Source organism: Sapajus apella, unplaced genomic scaffold (assembly GCF_009761245.1).
Source record: "Sapajus apella isolate SASKATOON/1434 unplaced genomic scaffold, GSC_monkey_1.0 scaffold156, whole genome shotgun sequence".
NCBI classification, from domain to species: domain Eukaryota; kingdom Metazoa; phylum Chordata; class Mammalia; order Primates; family Cebidae; genus Sapajus; species Sapajus apella.
This window is the reverse complement of record NW_022437096.1, coordinates 2,170,741-2,188,124: the sequence shown is the minus strand read 5'-3', so window position 1 is coordinate 2,188,124 and position 17,384 is coordinate 2,170,741. Positions and strand designations below refer to the sequence as shown.

Below are 17,384 nucleotides of genomic sequence, written 5' to 3'. Positions count from 1 at the left end.
GCTGATTTGTTTACTCAGGGTACAACTGCTTACTTATATTAAGTTTTCCCTTAGAATTAGTAGCTCTTCTCACTGTTCTGTTTGCTTGATTTTGTCCTTATCTATTACTAAATTCTCCCAAGCTCTGACTATGACACTCTCCTGGCTCAGTGATGCCGTTCTGGGATCCCCTGTCCTGACCCAGAAAATAGTCCACATTATTGGGAAATTTAGGAAAAATAGGGCTTAGAAAAGAACCTAAACACCCTCAGAGAGGAAAGAAAACAGGTGGCACATGTGAGCCAGGAGCTTGCTGCATCCGACGTGTGAGACTAGAGGACAACACGAGGGCTCCCAAATCCCAGGGGGTGATGCCCAGTCTGAACTTCCAATCAGAGGGTCTCAAACATGTAAGCCCGATGCCCTAAACATCATCACCCACTAACTCCAACTCGGGAAGCTGTTAACAAGTACGGTTTACCACAGGAAGCAAACCAAAGAAGAGGAAGAAGCCATCACAGGAGACAGACGGTGGAGCTACCACAGTGGGGATGGAGGGCCCAGGAACTGCTATGGCGGAAGTTCCCTTCCTCCCAGTGTTTCCTTTGGTGGAGACGCCTTCTTCCTTTCAGTTCTGCCCTGAGTGCAGCAAGTCTCCCTGGGGTAGGGCGTGCTTCCTGGGGGCCGGCTGTGACTCACTGCGGCTTCCCACTGGGTGGGCAGTTCTAATTCTGCAATCAGGAATGAGGAACCCCACGGCTCAGAGTTAAAAATGACACTACTTTATGAGTAATGGAAGTGACAGCTTGGTGTCTCTCTACTGGCTCTTCTGTCTTATTTCCCAAATAATCCAGGTCTTAGCAAGCAAACCAAAAAGACCAGGAGCATCCACAGGGTTCTAGGGCTGACCATGTGACTGCTGCTGCCTCCGACCCTGGGGTGGCACTCTCTGCTGTGGCCCATGAGGGCAGCGCTCTGACTCTGGAAGGTGACCAGCTGTCTCACAGCCACAGCTGTTTTTCAGCCAAGGGCTGCTCGGTAGAGGCAGGGCTAACTGCATGTCAGGCCTTATGAAGAGGCAGCATGTGGGCCTCACCTGTCTGGAGCAGCCCCTGGCTTTAAGCAGGGTCAGTGGCTGCTGTCTGATCCCAAACTAAGTGCAGCTTCTCTTGAGCACTCACGGCTCAGTCAAAGTCTCCACTTTCAAGAAGAGTCCTCCCATAATTCAGCCTGTGGTCATGGAGGCGTTCTGCCAGGTCTGCGGGAAAACCCTGACCTCCCAGGCTAACAGGTTGCGGGAGGAGGGGTTGAGCCTGGCAGTGCCACCTACGCAGAGAGTAGTAGAGTCTGAGAAGCACAGGCACTGGTCCGTATAAATAAAGTCTCTTGGAATACAGCCACATCCATTTATTTACTCTTTTCTGTGGCTGCTTTCATGCCACAACTTCAGAGTTGAGTCATTCTACAGACCTTACAACCTGAAAAGCCTAAAGTATTTATTGATTCCCTGATCTTTCACAGATAATCTGCCAACTTGTCTACATACATATGCGTATCTTCTCCACCTTTTTTATTTTTTAAAGAGATGCCGGTCTCGCTGTTTCACGAAGGCTGGAGTGCACTTGCTCTTCTCAGGTGTGGTCACCGCACAGCAGAGCCCCAAACTCCAGGACTCAAGACATCCTCCCACCTCAGCCTCCCAGGCAGCTGGGACTACAGACGTGTCGCCCTGCCTGGATCTTCTCCGCCTCTGAAAAATAATCTTGACCCTACTTCTTCCTTTAGCTACCACTTTATCCAGCCATCCAGCCATCCAGCCTATTCCATTTCTGAAAACGAGGTGTTTTTGTTTTTGTTTCATTTTGTTTATGTGGCTGGTCATGTGGAGCGAAAAGACTGGAGAAGGAAGGAAGAAACCCTGATACTGTGACCAATTAGGTGTAAACACTGCTGCACCTGACTAGCCACAGAAATAGTGTCTTCTGTAATCCTAGCACTATCTAGCACTTTGGGAGGCCAAGGCAGGCACACTGCCTGAGCTCAAGAGTTCAAGACCAGCCTGGCCAACAATGGTAAAAACCCCATCCTTTCTACAAATAAAAAAATTAGCTAGGCATGAAATTAGCTAGGCATGGTGATGTGACCCTGCAGTCCCAGCTACTCAGGAGGCTGAGGCACGAGAATTGCTTGAACCCAGGAGGCAGTGGTTGCAGTGAGCCAAGACCATGCCACTGCACTCCAGCCTGGGTGACAGACTCTGTCTCAAAAAAAAAAAAAAAAAAAAAAGTCTTAATGTGTTTTAAAAAATTTATTTTTTTAAATAAAAATAGAGATGGGCCAGGTGCAGTGGCTCACGCCTGTAATCCTAGCACTTTGGGAGGCCAAGGCAGGTGGATCGTCTGAGGTCAGGAGTTTGAGACCAGCCTGGCCAACGTGGTGAAACTCCGTCTCTACTAAAAATACAAAAATAAGCTAGGCGTGACAATGCATGTCTGTAATCCCAACTACTCAGGAGGCTGAGGCAGGAGAATCGCTTGAACCCCGGAGGCAGGGGCTGCAGTGAGCCAAGGTTGCGCCATTGCACTCCAGCCTGGGCAACAGAGGCAGACTCCGTCTCAAAAATAAATAAATGAAAATAGGGTCTCACTATATTGTCCAGGCTGGTCTTCAACTCTTGGGCTTAAGTGATCCTCCCACCTCAGCCTCCCAAAGTGCTGAGATTCTAGTGTGAGCCACTGCACCTAACTTTAATGTTATTTATACAAGTGATATGTGCACATGCTTTAGAAACTCAGACAGATGTCAGGGCTGGTGAGGAAAGGCCCCCCACATCCCAAGTCATGACCCTCAGAGGCAATCACTGGATTCTTTCAGCAGTTTTCGCCAATGTTAATCTCCAGGTTTCTAAATAATACACACATACATTTCTTCTTCCCTTATCAATTTTAGACATTATGAATTAACTTCCTACAATGGAAGGCAAAGCTTTCCCCACCACCCAGCTTCCCTCTTCCTTTCCCTCCTCCAAAGTTTACCTCATAGGAGTAAGTTAAGTACTGCTTACAGCTGAGCTGGTTTGTTTATTCAAGGCACCTCTGCTTACCTATATAAGTCTCCCCCAAATTCACAGTCCTCTTGTTCTGTCTACTTGGTTCTGTATTTATCTGCTACTGATCTCTCCCAAACTCTGAGACTCTCCTGGCTCATTGACACTACTGGGTTATTCCTGTCCTGATCCAGAAGACCCATCTCCACTCTCCAGCCCCCATACCTGTCTCTCAGCTCTAATTTGTTACCAAACTGGGCCACATTTGGGAGTGGGAGGAATGGGGGCTATCAACAGGTATGCTGACACAGCAGGTGTGACCAGCACACCAGAAACCACAGCAGCTGCTGGCTGAAGCTGCCCCACCATAAGCCCTCAGCTCCTTGCCAGCAAGGCCCCGCTCAGGCTGGAACTCTCCTCCCCATGCCAGCTCAGCTCCCCTTGTCTGAGAGGACCTGCCTGACCACTCCTGACCACCCCTGCCACAGGGACAACCTGGGTCCCTATCCTGCTTTATTTTCCTTCTAAGACAAAAGCCAGCAAAGAATTTCTGTTAATGGCCAGATAGAAATTATTTTTGATGGCCCCTGCTAGAGCTGCCCAACACTGCATGAGATGTGGATGAGTGTGGCTGTGTCTAAGGAGACTTCACTGGTAGACACTGAAATGTGAATTTCATGTCTTTTTCACGCATGTAACAAAATATTCTTCCTTTATTTTTTTTTTTCCCAACCATTTAAAAAGGTAAAACCAGCTGGGCACAGTGGCTTACACCTATAATCCCAGCACTTTGGGAGGCCAAGGTGGGTGGATCATTTCAGCCCAGGAGTTTGAAACCAGCCTGGGCAACATGGTGAAACCCCGTCTCTACAAAAAAAAAAAAAAATACAAAAACAAGTTAGCCGGGCATGGTGGCACGCACTTGTAATGCCAGCTACTCAGGAGGCTAAGGCAAGAGGATCACTTGGGACTGGGAGGCAGAGACTGCACTGAGCCGAGATTGTGCCACCGCACTCTAGCCTGGGTGGTAGAATGAGACCCTGTCTCCAAAAACTAAACTAAAAAGCCAGGAGCAGTGGCTCACACCTGTAATCCCAGCACTTTGGGAGGCCAAGGTGGGCGGATCACTTGAGGTGAGGCGTTTGAGACCAGCCTGGCCAACATGGTAAAACCCCGTCTCTAAAAAAAAAAAAAAAACTAATTAAAAAAATAAAATAAATAAAAATTAAATATGTAAAACCATTCTTCACTCACAGGCCACACAGAAACAGGATGTGACCTGCAGGACGAGGTTTGCTGACCCATACGTATCGCCCACTTCCTGGTGAGGCGTCAATGGAGACACTGTGGACCACGTGCTCTTCTCAGAGCTGCACCGGAGGAGCTGGGGGGCTGGCTCCGCCCTGTCCTCCCTCTCACGCCAGCACCATCCTTGCTTACCCTCTGTCCTGACCCAAGGCCCCGTGGCTCCAGCCATCTCACTACCCTGCCCCTTCCCTCTGTGTCATCTCCCAGCATCCTGGCCAGGGCTGAATGGACAGTTCAGGAAAAACTCTGACAACAGACGGTACCAAATGACAACGATGTATCTCCTTCAAGCTTAAGACCCTAAAGTGAGGCACTTCCCAGGATTGTGGGGTCAGATACTGCACATCTCTCCTGCCCGGCCATTTTGCAGACCTGGAGCCAACCCTGCTGACAGTGCGGCCGCATGCTGCAACGCTACCCGCATCTCTATCACGGGAGCAATCTTCTTTCCCAACATATTGCCACTCAAAACACTCACCTGTACCAACCTAAAATTAACTTTACTTATAACTCAGAATGAGAAAATGCAAGCACAAGAGAGTGAAAATTCCTTTTTCTTTAAGACAGGGTCTCGCTCTGTCACCCAGGCTGGAGTGTAGTGGCACAATCATGGCTTACTGCAGCCTCAACCTCTCAAGTTCAAGCAACCCTCCTACTTCAGCCTCCCAAGTAGCTGGAACCACAGGTGTACAACACCACGTCTGGTTAATTTCTAAAAAAGTTTTTTAGGCTGGGCACGGTGGCTCACACCTGTAATCCCAGCACTTTGGGAGGCCGAGGTGGGCAGATCACAAGGTCAAGAGATCAAGACCATCCTGGCCAACACGGTGAAACCTCGTCTCTACTAAAAATACAAAAATTAGCTAGTTGTGGTGGCGCGCGCCTGTAGTCCCAGCTACTTGAGAGGCTGAGACAGGAGAATTGCTTGAACCCAGGCGGCAGAGGTTGCAGTGAGCCAAGATCACGCCACTGCACTCCAGCCTGGCGCCTGATGACAGAACAAAACTTTGTCTCAAAAAAAAAAAAAAAAAAAATTTTTTTTTTTTTTTTAATAGAGAGAGGGTCTTGCTAGGTTGCCCACTTTGCGGGGCTGAGGTGGGTGGATTAATTGAGCCCCTGGTCTCAAATTCCTGGGCTCAATTAATCCACCCACCTCAGACCCCCAAAGTGCTGGGATTACAGGTGTGAGCAACTGCACCCAACCTCCGAACTCTAAAACATCATACCCCATGGGAATACCCTCCTCACTTCTCAGGTGGAGTGGATTTTTAAGGCTTGCTTCTTCCTCAGAAAGCTCCAAGTCTTGCCATCCTCAGACACTGCCTGCGGCATCCCCACAGTACTGCCTGGCATACTGGCCCGTCAAAGCTTTGGTACATACTTGAAGCGGACCTTCTCCTCCATGTCCAGGGGTGGATCTTGTGTGATGAGGCTCACCAGCTCCTCCATGCACTGCTGCCTGCACAGGAAGTCCAGCAGCTTCTGGTTCTGAGCCTTACACTCCTGCAAGATGTCATCTTCATCCATTAACTCCTGCAGCGTCACATGCTCCTTGTCCAGCAGCTTGTCAACATGGGACGTGGTATTCAAGTCAAACTTCCAGAACATCGTGATGGCCACGGAGCTGCAAGTGAGGGCAAAGGGGTCATTTCTCACCTCTGCAAATCCACCCTCAGCAATACTAGACCCCAGTCCCAGAAGTCCAGCCCCAGCATGAACACACAAGATTCCCAGAGCACAGGATGGTGGTAGCTCTCCCCAGTAACCATTCTCATCAGACCTCTCCAGGTTGGAGTCACAAAGTTAGCACAGTCTTCCCAGGTACTCAGCAGCTCTGAGGCTGCATCCCCAAGCTCCAGGACCTGCCTCTCCAGGTTCTCTTCTAGGCTGACCCCTTCTCCCTTGCCCTCCTTCCCCGCACTGTCCTCCATCCACCAGAGTGCTCCATACGCCCCTCAATGCTCTTGCTTGCTCTGCAGTTGTTGGGCAAAAGCATCCAGGTGTCTCCTGTGTCTCAGGGATGTCTTCCATCCTGAGTGAACACTGGACATCTCCCCGCTGAAAGTCACACGTTTGTTTATGAGCAAACTCAGTAAGTCAAACTCAAGACAGCTGATGCTGCTTGACCCTGCACTCACTCCTCTGCCACCCCCCTGCCCCTCCACTCACTGTCCCCATCTTGTGGAATCACACTCAGTTATCTCTGAAGCAGGCACCTCCTCCCACATACACCAACTAGGCACAAGGTCTTGCCACAGCCACCTGAGGAATCACCAATCCAGCCCCTCCTCTGCTTCCCAAACATCCCAGCTCTGGCTGGCTTTGCCTGGACACAAGAGGTTTTTCCTCCCTAGGGCCTCACATGTCACTCCGTAAGCCAGGGCTGGTCAGCAACAAAGTTTTCACTACTGTGATACAGAAAACATAAAGCCTACATCTTTAACAAAGTTCAAACTTTATTGTGAGATTATCTTTTCAATGTTACATGAAACAGTATTTTTAAAATTACAGTAAGAGTAGATGGAATTTATCTTACCTAATATTTTTACTTAGAAAAAGAAAAGGTTGACCACAAATATAAATGCCCAGGTGTGTCTGTCCGTAAAGCCTGTGCTGCCCTAGGACCCGACATGGGAGCCTCTGCCATCCAGTCATATTCCCACAGCCTCTGGTTTGCGCTGTTTCATTTATTTTTTTTCAAGTATTGCCCATGTAATCCACACCCACAGTTTGTGCTGTTTCAAACTCGATGTGTGCACATCCTCTCATCTCAGCTTCAAAACCTCTCCTGGCCCCAGAGGTCTACTAGGCTGCTTTCCACAGCATGCCTCCAGGTCCTCTGGGCATCTCCTAGGTACTCCTGGACCCCACCGCACTACAAAGGCACTGAACTTTTCTTCCCACACAAACTGCACTTTCCTACTTGTATCCTTCTGTACAGGCTCCCCAGCTGCAGCTAAGGGTGAGGCCCTGCAGCCCCCAACCTATACACACCACTCCAGTGGGCACTTCTCATGGACTTAGATATGAAGGGCCCAGACGTGGAGCTCTTAAGACCCCAAAATGGGACTGCTTTGACTTTCAGCACAAGGGACTTCATATATATACTGACACTACATTCAGTTTTGATTTTGGGGTGGGGAAGTTTCACATACATATATATATATATATATGTTTGGTTTTTTTTTTTTTTTGTAGAGACAGGAATTCACTATGTTGCCCCACTGCTGAGCTCAAGTGCTCTGCCTGCCTTGGCTTCCCAAAATGCTAGGATTATACGCACTGAGCCACGAAGCCTGGCCTGCATTCAGTTTTCCTTCTGAGTCTTAAGATCTTCCTTATGCTTCTTGTAAGGGGAATGGATACTTATGAGGGGTAGCAGCAAACTGCAGAGGACCAGAAACAATGACTCCTAAAAGCACTTTCAGGAAGAGACAGCTGCCTCCACACACGTACTGGATGCCCCTCTCTCCTAAATGCACTACCAGATGTCTCACGTGCTGGGTGACACACAATCCAGAGAAAGAACTGCATCCCACCTTGCCAATGCTTTTCTTTTTTTCCCCAAAATCAGAACTTGCAAGGCAGGACAGTTAGAGGCGCCTTCTGGGCAGTTCTGTTTCTAGCCACAGAATGGTAGAAGGCTGGGTGGATCACAAGAGACCATCAACCAAATAGGTCTTAAACTTTTCTAGCAGAATCATTTAAAATGACTGGATTAATCCAAAAGATCAAAAATAAAAATAAAAGGAGATAAGCAACAAAAACAGATGGGACAGAATAAAAATAGCAAGATACCAGACACAAATTCAACCATTTCAGTAAGTGCATTAAATGCAAATAATCATTTCAATTAAAGACAAACATTGTCAGACTGGATTTTATTTTTAGAGATAGTGTTTTGCCATGCTGCCCAGGCTGGAGTGCAGTCCAGTCATCAGCTCACTGCGGGCTCAAGCAGTCCTCCCATCTCAGCCTCCTAAGTAGCTAGGAGTACAGCCAAGCACCACCATGACCAGCTAATGTTTAAATATTTTGTAGAGATGGGGTCACACTATGTTGCCCAGGCTGGTCTCAAACTCTTGGCCTCAACTGCCTTGGCCTCTCAAAGTGTCAGGATTACAGATGTGAGCCACTGCATCCAGCCTGAATTTGGTTTTTTTTGAGACAGTCTCACCGTGTCACCCAGGCTGAAGTGCAATGGCTCGATCTCAGCTCACTGCAACCTCCACCTCCTGGGTTCAAGCGATTCCCCTGCCTCAGCCTCCCGAGTAGCTGGGATTACAGGCATGTGCTACCACGTCCAGCTAATTTTTTTGTATCCTTAGTAGAGATGGGGTTTCACCATGTTGGTCACGGGGGTCTCGAACGCCTGATCTCGTGATCCGTCTGCTTCAGCCTCCCAAAGTGCTGGGATTACAGGTGTGAGCCACCACACCTGACCCTAAATTTTTTTTTTTTTTTTTTTTTTTTGAGACGGAGTTTCACTCATGTTACCCAGGCTGGAGTGCAATGGCACAATCTCGGCTCACCGCAACCTCCGCCTCCTGGGTTCAGGCAATTCTCCTGCCTCAGCCTCCTGAGTAGCTGGGATTACAGGCACGCACCACCATGCCCAGCTAATTTTTTGTATTTTTAGTAGAGACGGGGTTTCACCATGTTGACCAGGATGGTCTCGATGGCTTGACCTCGTGATCCACCCGCCTCGGCCTCCCAAAGTGCTGGGATTACAGGCTTGAGCCACCGTGCCCGGCCTCCTAAATTTTTTTTGAGACAGTTTCACTCTTGTTGCCCAGGCTGGAGTGCAATGGTGCAACCGCAGCTCACTGCAACCTCTGCCTGTCAGGTTCAAGCGATTCTCTTGCCTCAGCCTCCCAAGTAGCTAGGATTACAGGCATGTGCCACCACACCCGGCTAATTTTTTGTATTTAGTAGAGACGGGGTTTCACCATGTTGGTCAGGCTGGTCTTGAACTCCTGACCTCGTGATCCGTCCGCCTCAGCCTCCCAAAGTTCTGTGATTACAGGTGTGAACCACCACACCTGGCCTGTTATGTCTTGATTAATTATTTGATCATTTTGAAATGTCCTTCATTGTCTCTGGCAATATACCTTGTTTTGAAGTCTGCTGTGCCTGATATTCACATGGTACATCCTTCTTATGATTCATGTTTGGTGTATCCTTTAACAACCTACTTGTTGAAATGTTTAAAATGTTTCTCTTGAGAAACAGCATATGGGCCAGGCGTGGAGGCTCATGCCTATAATCCCAGCACTTTGGTAGGCTGAGGTGGGTGGATCACCTGAGGTCTCAGAGTTTGAGATCAACTTGACCAACATAATGAAATCCGGACTCTACTAAAAATACAAAAATTAGCCAGGCGTGTTGGCAGGCGCCTGTAATCCCAGCTCCTGGGGAGGCTGAAGCAGGAGAATTGCCTGAACCCGGGAGGTAGAGGTTGTAGTGCACCAAGATAGCACCACTGCACTCCAGCCTGGGTGACAGTGTGATTCTATCTCAAAAAAGAAAAAAGAAAAAAAATCTCTGTATAACAAGAACATGTCTATGTTTCTATCAATTCTCCCCACATTCTAAGAAACACTCAAAAATGATCACATCAGGCTGGCATGGTGGCTAACACCTGTAATCCCAGCACTCTGCAGGTCCAAGACAGGCAGATCACTTGAGGTCAGGAGTTTGGGACCAGCCTAGCCAAACCCATCTCTACTAAAAATACAAAAATTAGCCAGGCATGGTGGCACACACCTGCAATCCCAACTACTCAGACGGGTGAGGCAGGAGAATCACTGGAACCCAGGGGGTGGAGGCTGCAGTGAGCAGAGATCTTGCCACTACACTCGGGACTGGGTAATAGAGCGAGACTCCATCTCAAAAAAAAAAAAAAATTCACATCAGAGGCATCCTTTAAGAGTTCACTGCAATGGCACTGGTTTAGTTACAGCTAATTTCACTGTTAAAGAAACCGGTATAAACTGACTCCAGAACATTTACTCAGATAATATTGCACATTTTTCTCCTCCATAGAGACACTAGCATCTTCCTGGTTAGCCCCTACCTACAGGGAAGGCCTTAAATTTCCTTCCCTAAATGACCTCAAGGTCAGTATTGGCAGTATCTTCAGAACAAACAAATGGTTCACGGCCCAGCTTGTTGATTTAAGATATTTCTGGTTACACCTGGAGTATCAACTGAGCATAAGGGCTGCTCTCACATCCTGACACCCCGTCCTCAGGGGTCCATCTGGGATGTCAAGCACAGTATATGCAACCTCTTCTAGATGCTTACCCAATGCTAAATGAAAGGACCTTGAAGTTCAGCTGCTTCACTTTTTTCAGGATGGCATATCCATCAAACAGAAGGTAGATCTCAAACAGAAGTGTTGCCCATATGATCATATGGTTCCATGAAAGAGCCCTTTAAAAAAGAACATTCTGTGATAGAGACTGTTGCTAAGAGAAAATTAGAATCTGAAATGCCCTATTACCTGTCTGGCCACAAACGTGTTTTTTTTTTTTTTTTTTAAATTTATGGATATTTTTGAGGCAGGGCCCTGCTCTGTGAGCCAGGCTGGAGCACAGAGGCCTGAACACAGTCACTGCAGCCTTGAATTCCTGGGCTCAAGCAATCCTCCCGCCTCAGCCTCCCAAAGTGCTGAGATTTTAGGCATAAGCCACCTTGTCCAGCATTTTGGCTTTTTTTTTTTTTTTTTTTTTTAAGATAGGGTCTCGCTCTGTTACCAAGGCTAGAGTACAGTGGTGGGATTCTGGCAGACTGCAGCCTGAACCTCCCAGGCTTCAGTGATCTTCCCACTTCAGCCCCCCAAGCTGGGAGTATAGGCACGCCCCACCACACCCAGCTTATTTTTGCCCAGGCTGGTCTCGAACACCTGGGCTCAAGCAATCCCACACCTGCCTCAGCCTCCCAAGATGCTGGGATTATAGCATGAGCCACTGGCGCCCAGCCACCATTTTTTTCTTTTAAAGATTATGATCAAAGACCTAGCTCTGGGGTGTGACCTGAGGCCAGTTCCATGATCTCTCATGCCTTGATTTCCTCACCTAAAAATGCAGCAATAAACAGCCCCTGTGGTGAGGATTACTGAGTTACTCCACATAAAGGATCTAGCACAGTTCCCAGAGCATTTCATTATCAGGACCCTCAGTGTAAAGAGATGGAGACAGCGATAAGTCACTGTGCTCACAGAGGCCACGCTCTGTGGTGGCAACCAGTGCCCGCATACCTCTCTTCCCTCTTCCACCTTCAGGGCATCACACTGGCAGCTCAACTCGAACGTGGTGGGAGTATTAACACCATGGAAATCAGCAAGTGTTACAAACCAGGAGGTTTTATTCTCCCCCAGAAAGCCTGTTGTTAAACATTTACCAACATACCACTGGACAGGCTGAATGCTTGATTTCCATTTGGCCTGAAAAGAAACACCAATGTGACCCCATGAAGCACAAGGAATATTTTTACAATCAAGGAACAAACAAGACTATGTCTATCCTGGGCATAGTCCACTGGGAAAAAGACCAGGAAAAAAAGTCTAACTTTAAAAAGCAGGTGGAGTGGGGCAAACAGGTTAAGTAAAAATCCAAAATCAGAGTGAAAAGAGTCAGGCACAGCTCACGCTTGTAATCCCAACAATTCAGAAGGCCACAAGGTAGGAGGTTCGCTGGAGCCCAGGAGTTCGGGACAAACCTGGGCAACATAGTGAGACTCCATCTCTACAAAAACAATTTTTTTTAAATTAGCTGGGCATGGTAGTGTGTGCCTAGTCTCAGCTACTTGGGAGGCTGAGACAGGAAGATCACTTGAGCCCAGGAGGTTGAGACTGCAGTGAGCTATGATCATACTCTTTCACTCCAGCCTCGGTGACAGAGAAAGACCCTGTCTCAAAAATAAATTACAGGTATTGCTCGACTTACGACCTATGCAACTTAGGACCATCCGACTTTATGACCACAATCGCTAGCCACGACTGCTCCGTGTCTGGCAGCGCAAACGTTGCCCAGCTGGGCGTACGACAGTGCAGAGCAGCTTCCGGCAGCACTACCATCTCTGCGTGCACCATTGCAACTGTTATCCCAGACTCAGTACAGCAATTTGTGTTCTGTGTCTTGGATATTTTTCATCAAACCCCTCCCAATAATATTCTTATACATTTTGAAGCAATGGACCCAAACGTCAAACGATTTGCAAGGATTCAACAGATGGCGAACGATGTGTTTCGTCCATATCGTGAAATTTATGAAGAAAAAAAGAAACACAATTCAGACAAAGCTCATCATGTTTATGAAAAAACCAACTCCGGTAACCCCAACTGCTGCCTCAGATGACGACATCAACGATCCGCAGCCAAGCACCAGCGGCCAATAAAATGTTTCGTACATGTTTATATATTTTGATATGTTTTGCAATTGGGAAAATGTTTCCTATGGTATTTTTTACACCTGTATTTTGTATTTTTTTTTTTTTTTTTTATTTGAGACGGAGTTTCACTCATGTTACCCAGGCTGGAGTGCAATGGCGTGATCTCGGCTCACCGCAACCTCCACCTCTTGGGTTCAGGCAATTCTCCTGCCTCAGCCTCCTGAGTAGCTGGGATTAAAGGCACGCGCCACCATGCCCAGCTAATTTTTTGTAGTTTTAGTAGAGACAGGGTTTCACCATGTTGACCAGGATGGTCTCGATCTCTTGACCTCGTGATCCACCAGCCTCGGCCTCCCAAAGTGCTGGGATTACAGGCTTGAGCCACCGCGCCCCGCTGTATGTTGTATTTTTGTATGCACCTGTATTTTGTAATTTTGTATGTTTTGCAAATATTAAACCAGTTGTACTGGTAATGCAGTGTTTTATTTAAACCTGACGAATATAAAAATAAGAAACAAAATGGTGTAGAGATGATACAAATGGCATAAAATGAACAGAGAAAATTATAACAATAATGAAAGAAAATTATGATAAAATATGACTTAAAGATTTTTATAACATCATTTCACAGTACTGTACATATAGCCTACTCAACTTACGACCAAATCGTGTTACGACCAGTCTGTCGGAACCAATCGTGGTCGTAAGTCGAGCACTAGCTGTATTTTAATACATAAGTAAAGTTCTCAAAGGCTGTTTCTTCCCAAAAACAGTTGTAAGGTATCACAGAAGAGCAGGGCAGATAGGAAGAGAGGCCCTGGATCCACACTCTCCACCTGGGAATCCGGGCAGGTGTGGGAGAAACTTTTCTGGTCCCATTTCCAGTCTCCCTTTCTTCAACAGGGCAGAGGTCAGCTGGGTACATGGCCACCCTCCCAAGCCTAACTTTTCTAGCCTTCCTGACAGCCAGTGTCATCATATGACTAAACTCTGGTCACTGGGATGGGAGTAGGAGTGACACTGGAACCTCCAGCTCTTACTGTGTGACCCCCCTTGGTTCTGATTCTTCTGCCTAGTGGGAAACCAAGAACCATAAAGACCCTTCTAGATCCATGAGTGGACGCCACAAGCTGAAGAAGGCCACCTACCAGACAGACTGTTAAGATGAGAAAGACATGTGCTTGCACCTTGCTCAAGCCATTGTTCTTTGGGACCTAGTTGTTGCAGAAGCTCAGTTTGTGCCTTGCTACAATTTGAGCAAGCTTTTTTATCACCCTGAGTCTATGGCTTGAATATATAACCCCTTCCAAAACTCATGTGAAAACCTAATCCCCAGCTGGGCGTGGCAGCTCACATCTGCAATCCCAGCACTGTGGGAGGCCAAGGCGAGTGGATCACCTGAGGTCAGGAGTTTGAGACTAGCCTGGCCAACATGGCAAAACCCCATCTCTACTAAAAATACAAAAATTAGCCAGGAACGATAGTGTCTGTTTATAATTCCAGCTACTCAGAAGGCTAGGCACAAGAATCGCTTGAACCTGGAGGTGAGTCTAGATTGCGCCATTGCATCCCAGCCTGGGTGGCAGAGCGAGATTCTGTCTCTAAAATAAAACAAAACAAAACTTAATCCCAATTTGACAGTATGGAAAGGTAGGGCCTCCAAGAGGGAACTGGATTAATCCATTCATGAACTGATGAGTTATCATGAGAGTAGAACTGGTGGCTCTATAAAAAGAAGAGGTTGGGTGTGGCAGTGAGGGAACGTGTTCTCTTTCCAGGTCTACAAGGGGGCATAGTTTTAAGGGCAAGAAATTCCCAGCGCCATGCCCTCCTCCCGTATCTCTCCATCTGGGAGATTTAATGGTTTATGTTTAAATTTTGTGGACACAGGAAGAAATTAAAAGTCAATCACTCCAGCGGAAGATCTAAGGAAGTCCTTTCATTGGCCAGGGGTCTTACAGAAGGTGGGGTTTCCTCCCACGTTAAAAGTCCCCTTCTTCCACACCCCTTCGGACTCCATGCTTGGGTCCCCTTCCAAGAACACTCTCTCGTGGAAGCCAGCTTTCTTTCTCCTGGATTTCCCTTCTGGGGTCCCCTTCTACACTCTCTCGTGGAAGCCTGCCTTCCCTACTAAGCTCCCTCTCTCTCTCTATTCCCTCCCACTCAGTGCGGAAGCTGCTTTCCTCTCCCGGATTCCCTCTTTCTGGATTCTCTCACTCAGTGTGAGAGCAGCTTTCCTTCTCTGGTCTTCCCCCTCTGGGAATCCTTCTCACTCAGTGTGAGAGCAGCTTTTCTTTCTCTCACTCAGTGTGAGAGTTTGCCGTTTCTCTTTCCTTCTCCTTTTTCTCTCTCTAATAAACCACTTTCTAAAACACTTTTGAGTCCGGCATTTATTGCACACTGTGCTGTGGTTCCCTCTCTCATTCTTGAGAGGGCAGGAGACCAAGAACCTGGAGAAACGTCCTCTCAGGGGAGCTGAGGGCACCCTGAACCCCAATATAACAGTAGCCCATGCCTGTGATCCCAGAACTTTGGGAGGCTAAAGGCAGGAGGATCACTTGAGGCCAGAAGTTTGAGACCCGCCTGCTAGACATGGCAAGACCCACCTCTATGGAAAGCAAAACAAAATTAGCTGAGCATGGTGGTGTGCACCTACAGTCCCCGCTACTCAGAAGGCTGAGGTGGGAGAATCACTTGAGCCTCAGAGGTTGAAGCTACAGTGAGCCATGACTGTGCCACTGCACTTCCAGCTTAGGCAACAGAATGACACCCCATTTCTTTAAAAACAAAAGAAGAAGAAGAAAGGCCAGGCACAGTGGTTCACGCCTGTAATCCCAGCACTTTGGGAGGCCAAGATAGGCGAATCACAAGGTCAACAGATCAAGACCATCCTGGCCAATATGGTGAAACCCCGTCTCTACTAAAAATACAAAAATTAGCCAGGTATGGTGGTGCATGCCTGTAGTTCCAGCTACTCAGGAGGCTGAGGCAGAAGAATCACTTGAACCCAGGAGGCAGAGGTTGCAGTGAGCAGAGATCACACCATTGCACTCCAGCCTGGGTGACTGAGCAAGACTCTGTCCCCAAAAAAAAAATAAATAAATAAAAGGGAAGAATGACCTGAGCTAGTACATCAACATACTCAGCCCCCTTGCCATGTGATGCCCTATGCCACCTCGGGCCACCACGGTGTCCCCAGCTGCAAGAAGGCCCCCCACCAGATATGCCTCTCAAACTTGGACTTCTCGGCCTCCATAACTATACGAAACAAATTTCTTTTATTTATGAGTTACCCAATTTCAGGTATTCTAAGTAGCAGAAAACAGACTAAGACACTGAACTTCATATAAAATGATAATATTTTCTTCAGAAGGCTACAGGAGTTATGTAATGTACCTGACATATTATAAGTGCCCAACAAATCATACTTGAATTTACTAAATGAAGAAAGGATGTGATGTCAGTGACACATATTATGAGCTCAAAAGTGTTCATCCTTCTCCTTTTTAACTTTTAACACCCACCCTCTCATTTCCCAGTGGTAGAAAGATAACAGCCCCATACGGCTGCTTGTCTTAAGCACAGCAAGAAAGAAGGAAGTTGAGGAGGCTACTAAGTCCTATGTATTCTCCATCATGAACAAGAAGGCCCAAGGAACCCAGTGAGAGCAAGGAGAGAGGGAACAAGACATTCCTGGGCCAGAGCTTAATGCTGCCTGGCACTCCTTCCTGACCACCACTTATCAAAAGAGAAGCAATCTCTCTGCTATGTTAAGATGTTATTCTCTGGTTTAGAATTCTGTATTTGGGAAAACATGGGCAACTCTAAAAATAAAAATTAAAAATGAAACTAAAAAATACAATCAATTCTTTACCCAAACAGCAGAACATGACTTCCAAAACGACTCGTGATGAAAACACATTCTGTTATTAATGAGACCAGAACCATCAGCAAAAACCAGTACACTTGGGCAAACCAGAGCTGATGGGCACCCTACCAATATAAAAACCCCAGCATTTTAGCTTTCAAAGCAATGTCTTAAAACAAGATCTTTGATGCAAGTAATAAACTGGAATTCTTCAATCATATCTTAAGTATTCATGGACCCCTTTGTTTCTATATAATTTAAAAATCAGGCCAGGCGTGGTGGCTCACGGATGTGATCCCAGCACTTTGGGAGGCTGAGGCGGGCAGATCATGTGAGGTCAGAAGTTCAAGATCAGTCTGGACAATATGGTAAAAACCTGTCTCTACTAAAAAAAACAAAAATTAACTAGGCATGGTGGCACATACCTGTAACCCCAGCTATTTGGGAGGCTGAGGCAGGAGAATCACTTGAACCCTGGAAGCGGGGGTTGCAGTGAGCTGAGATTGTGCCATTGCACTCCAGCCTGGGTGACAGAGTGATACCCTATCTCAAAAAAATAAATAAATTAGCTTGTAAATTTCACCCGCCAAAACACACACCCTCTGTTGATGATCACGGGTTTTTTATTGGGATTGCATTTAATTTCTAGATCAGTTTGAGGATAACTGGTATATTTATATTACTTTATTTTTTGAGACAGAGTCTCGCTCTGTCACCCAGGCTGGAGTGTAGTGGCACAATCTTGGCTCACGCAACCCGCGCCTCCCTGGTTCAAGCAATTCCGCTGCC

General features: G+C 47.2%; 1 protein-coding gene across 15 annotated transcripts in view; it reads right to left on the bottom strand.

Moving 5' to 3' along the window:
• PPP6R2 (protein phosphatase 6 regulatory subunit 2) overlaps positions 1-17,384 on the bottom strand; it is a 108,400-nt gene that overhangs the window by 40,946 nt on the left and 50,070 nt on the right. For 8 of the 15 annotated variants that reach the window (XM_032266217.1, XM_032266221.1, XM_032266223.1 and 5 more), the window contains exons 3-4: positions 10,640-10,768; positions 5,715-5,957 (exon numbers count right to left, since the gene is read on the bottom strand). In XM_032266217.1, coding sequence (XP_032122108.1) covers positions 5,715-5,957; positions 10,640-10,749 — 353 coding nt within the window. In that variant the 5' untranslated portion in view covers positions 10,750-10,768. Of the gene's footprint in view, positions 1-5,714; positions 5,958-10,639; positions 10,772-17,384 lie in introns of those variants that run through there. The other 7 variants (XM_032266225.1, XM_032266229.1, XM_032266230.1 and 4 more) reach the window with 3 other exon arrangements.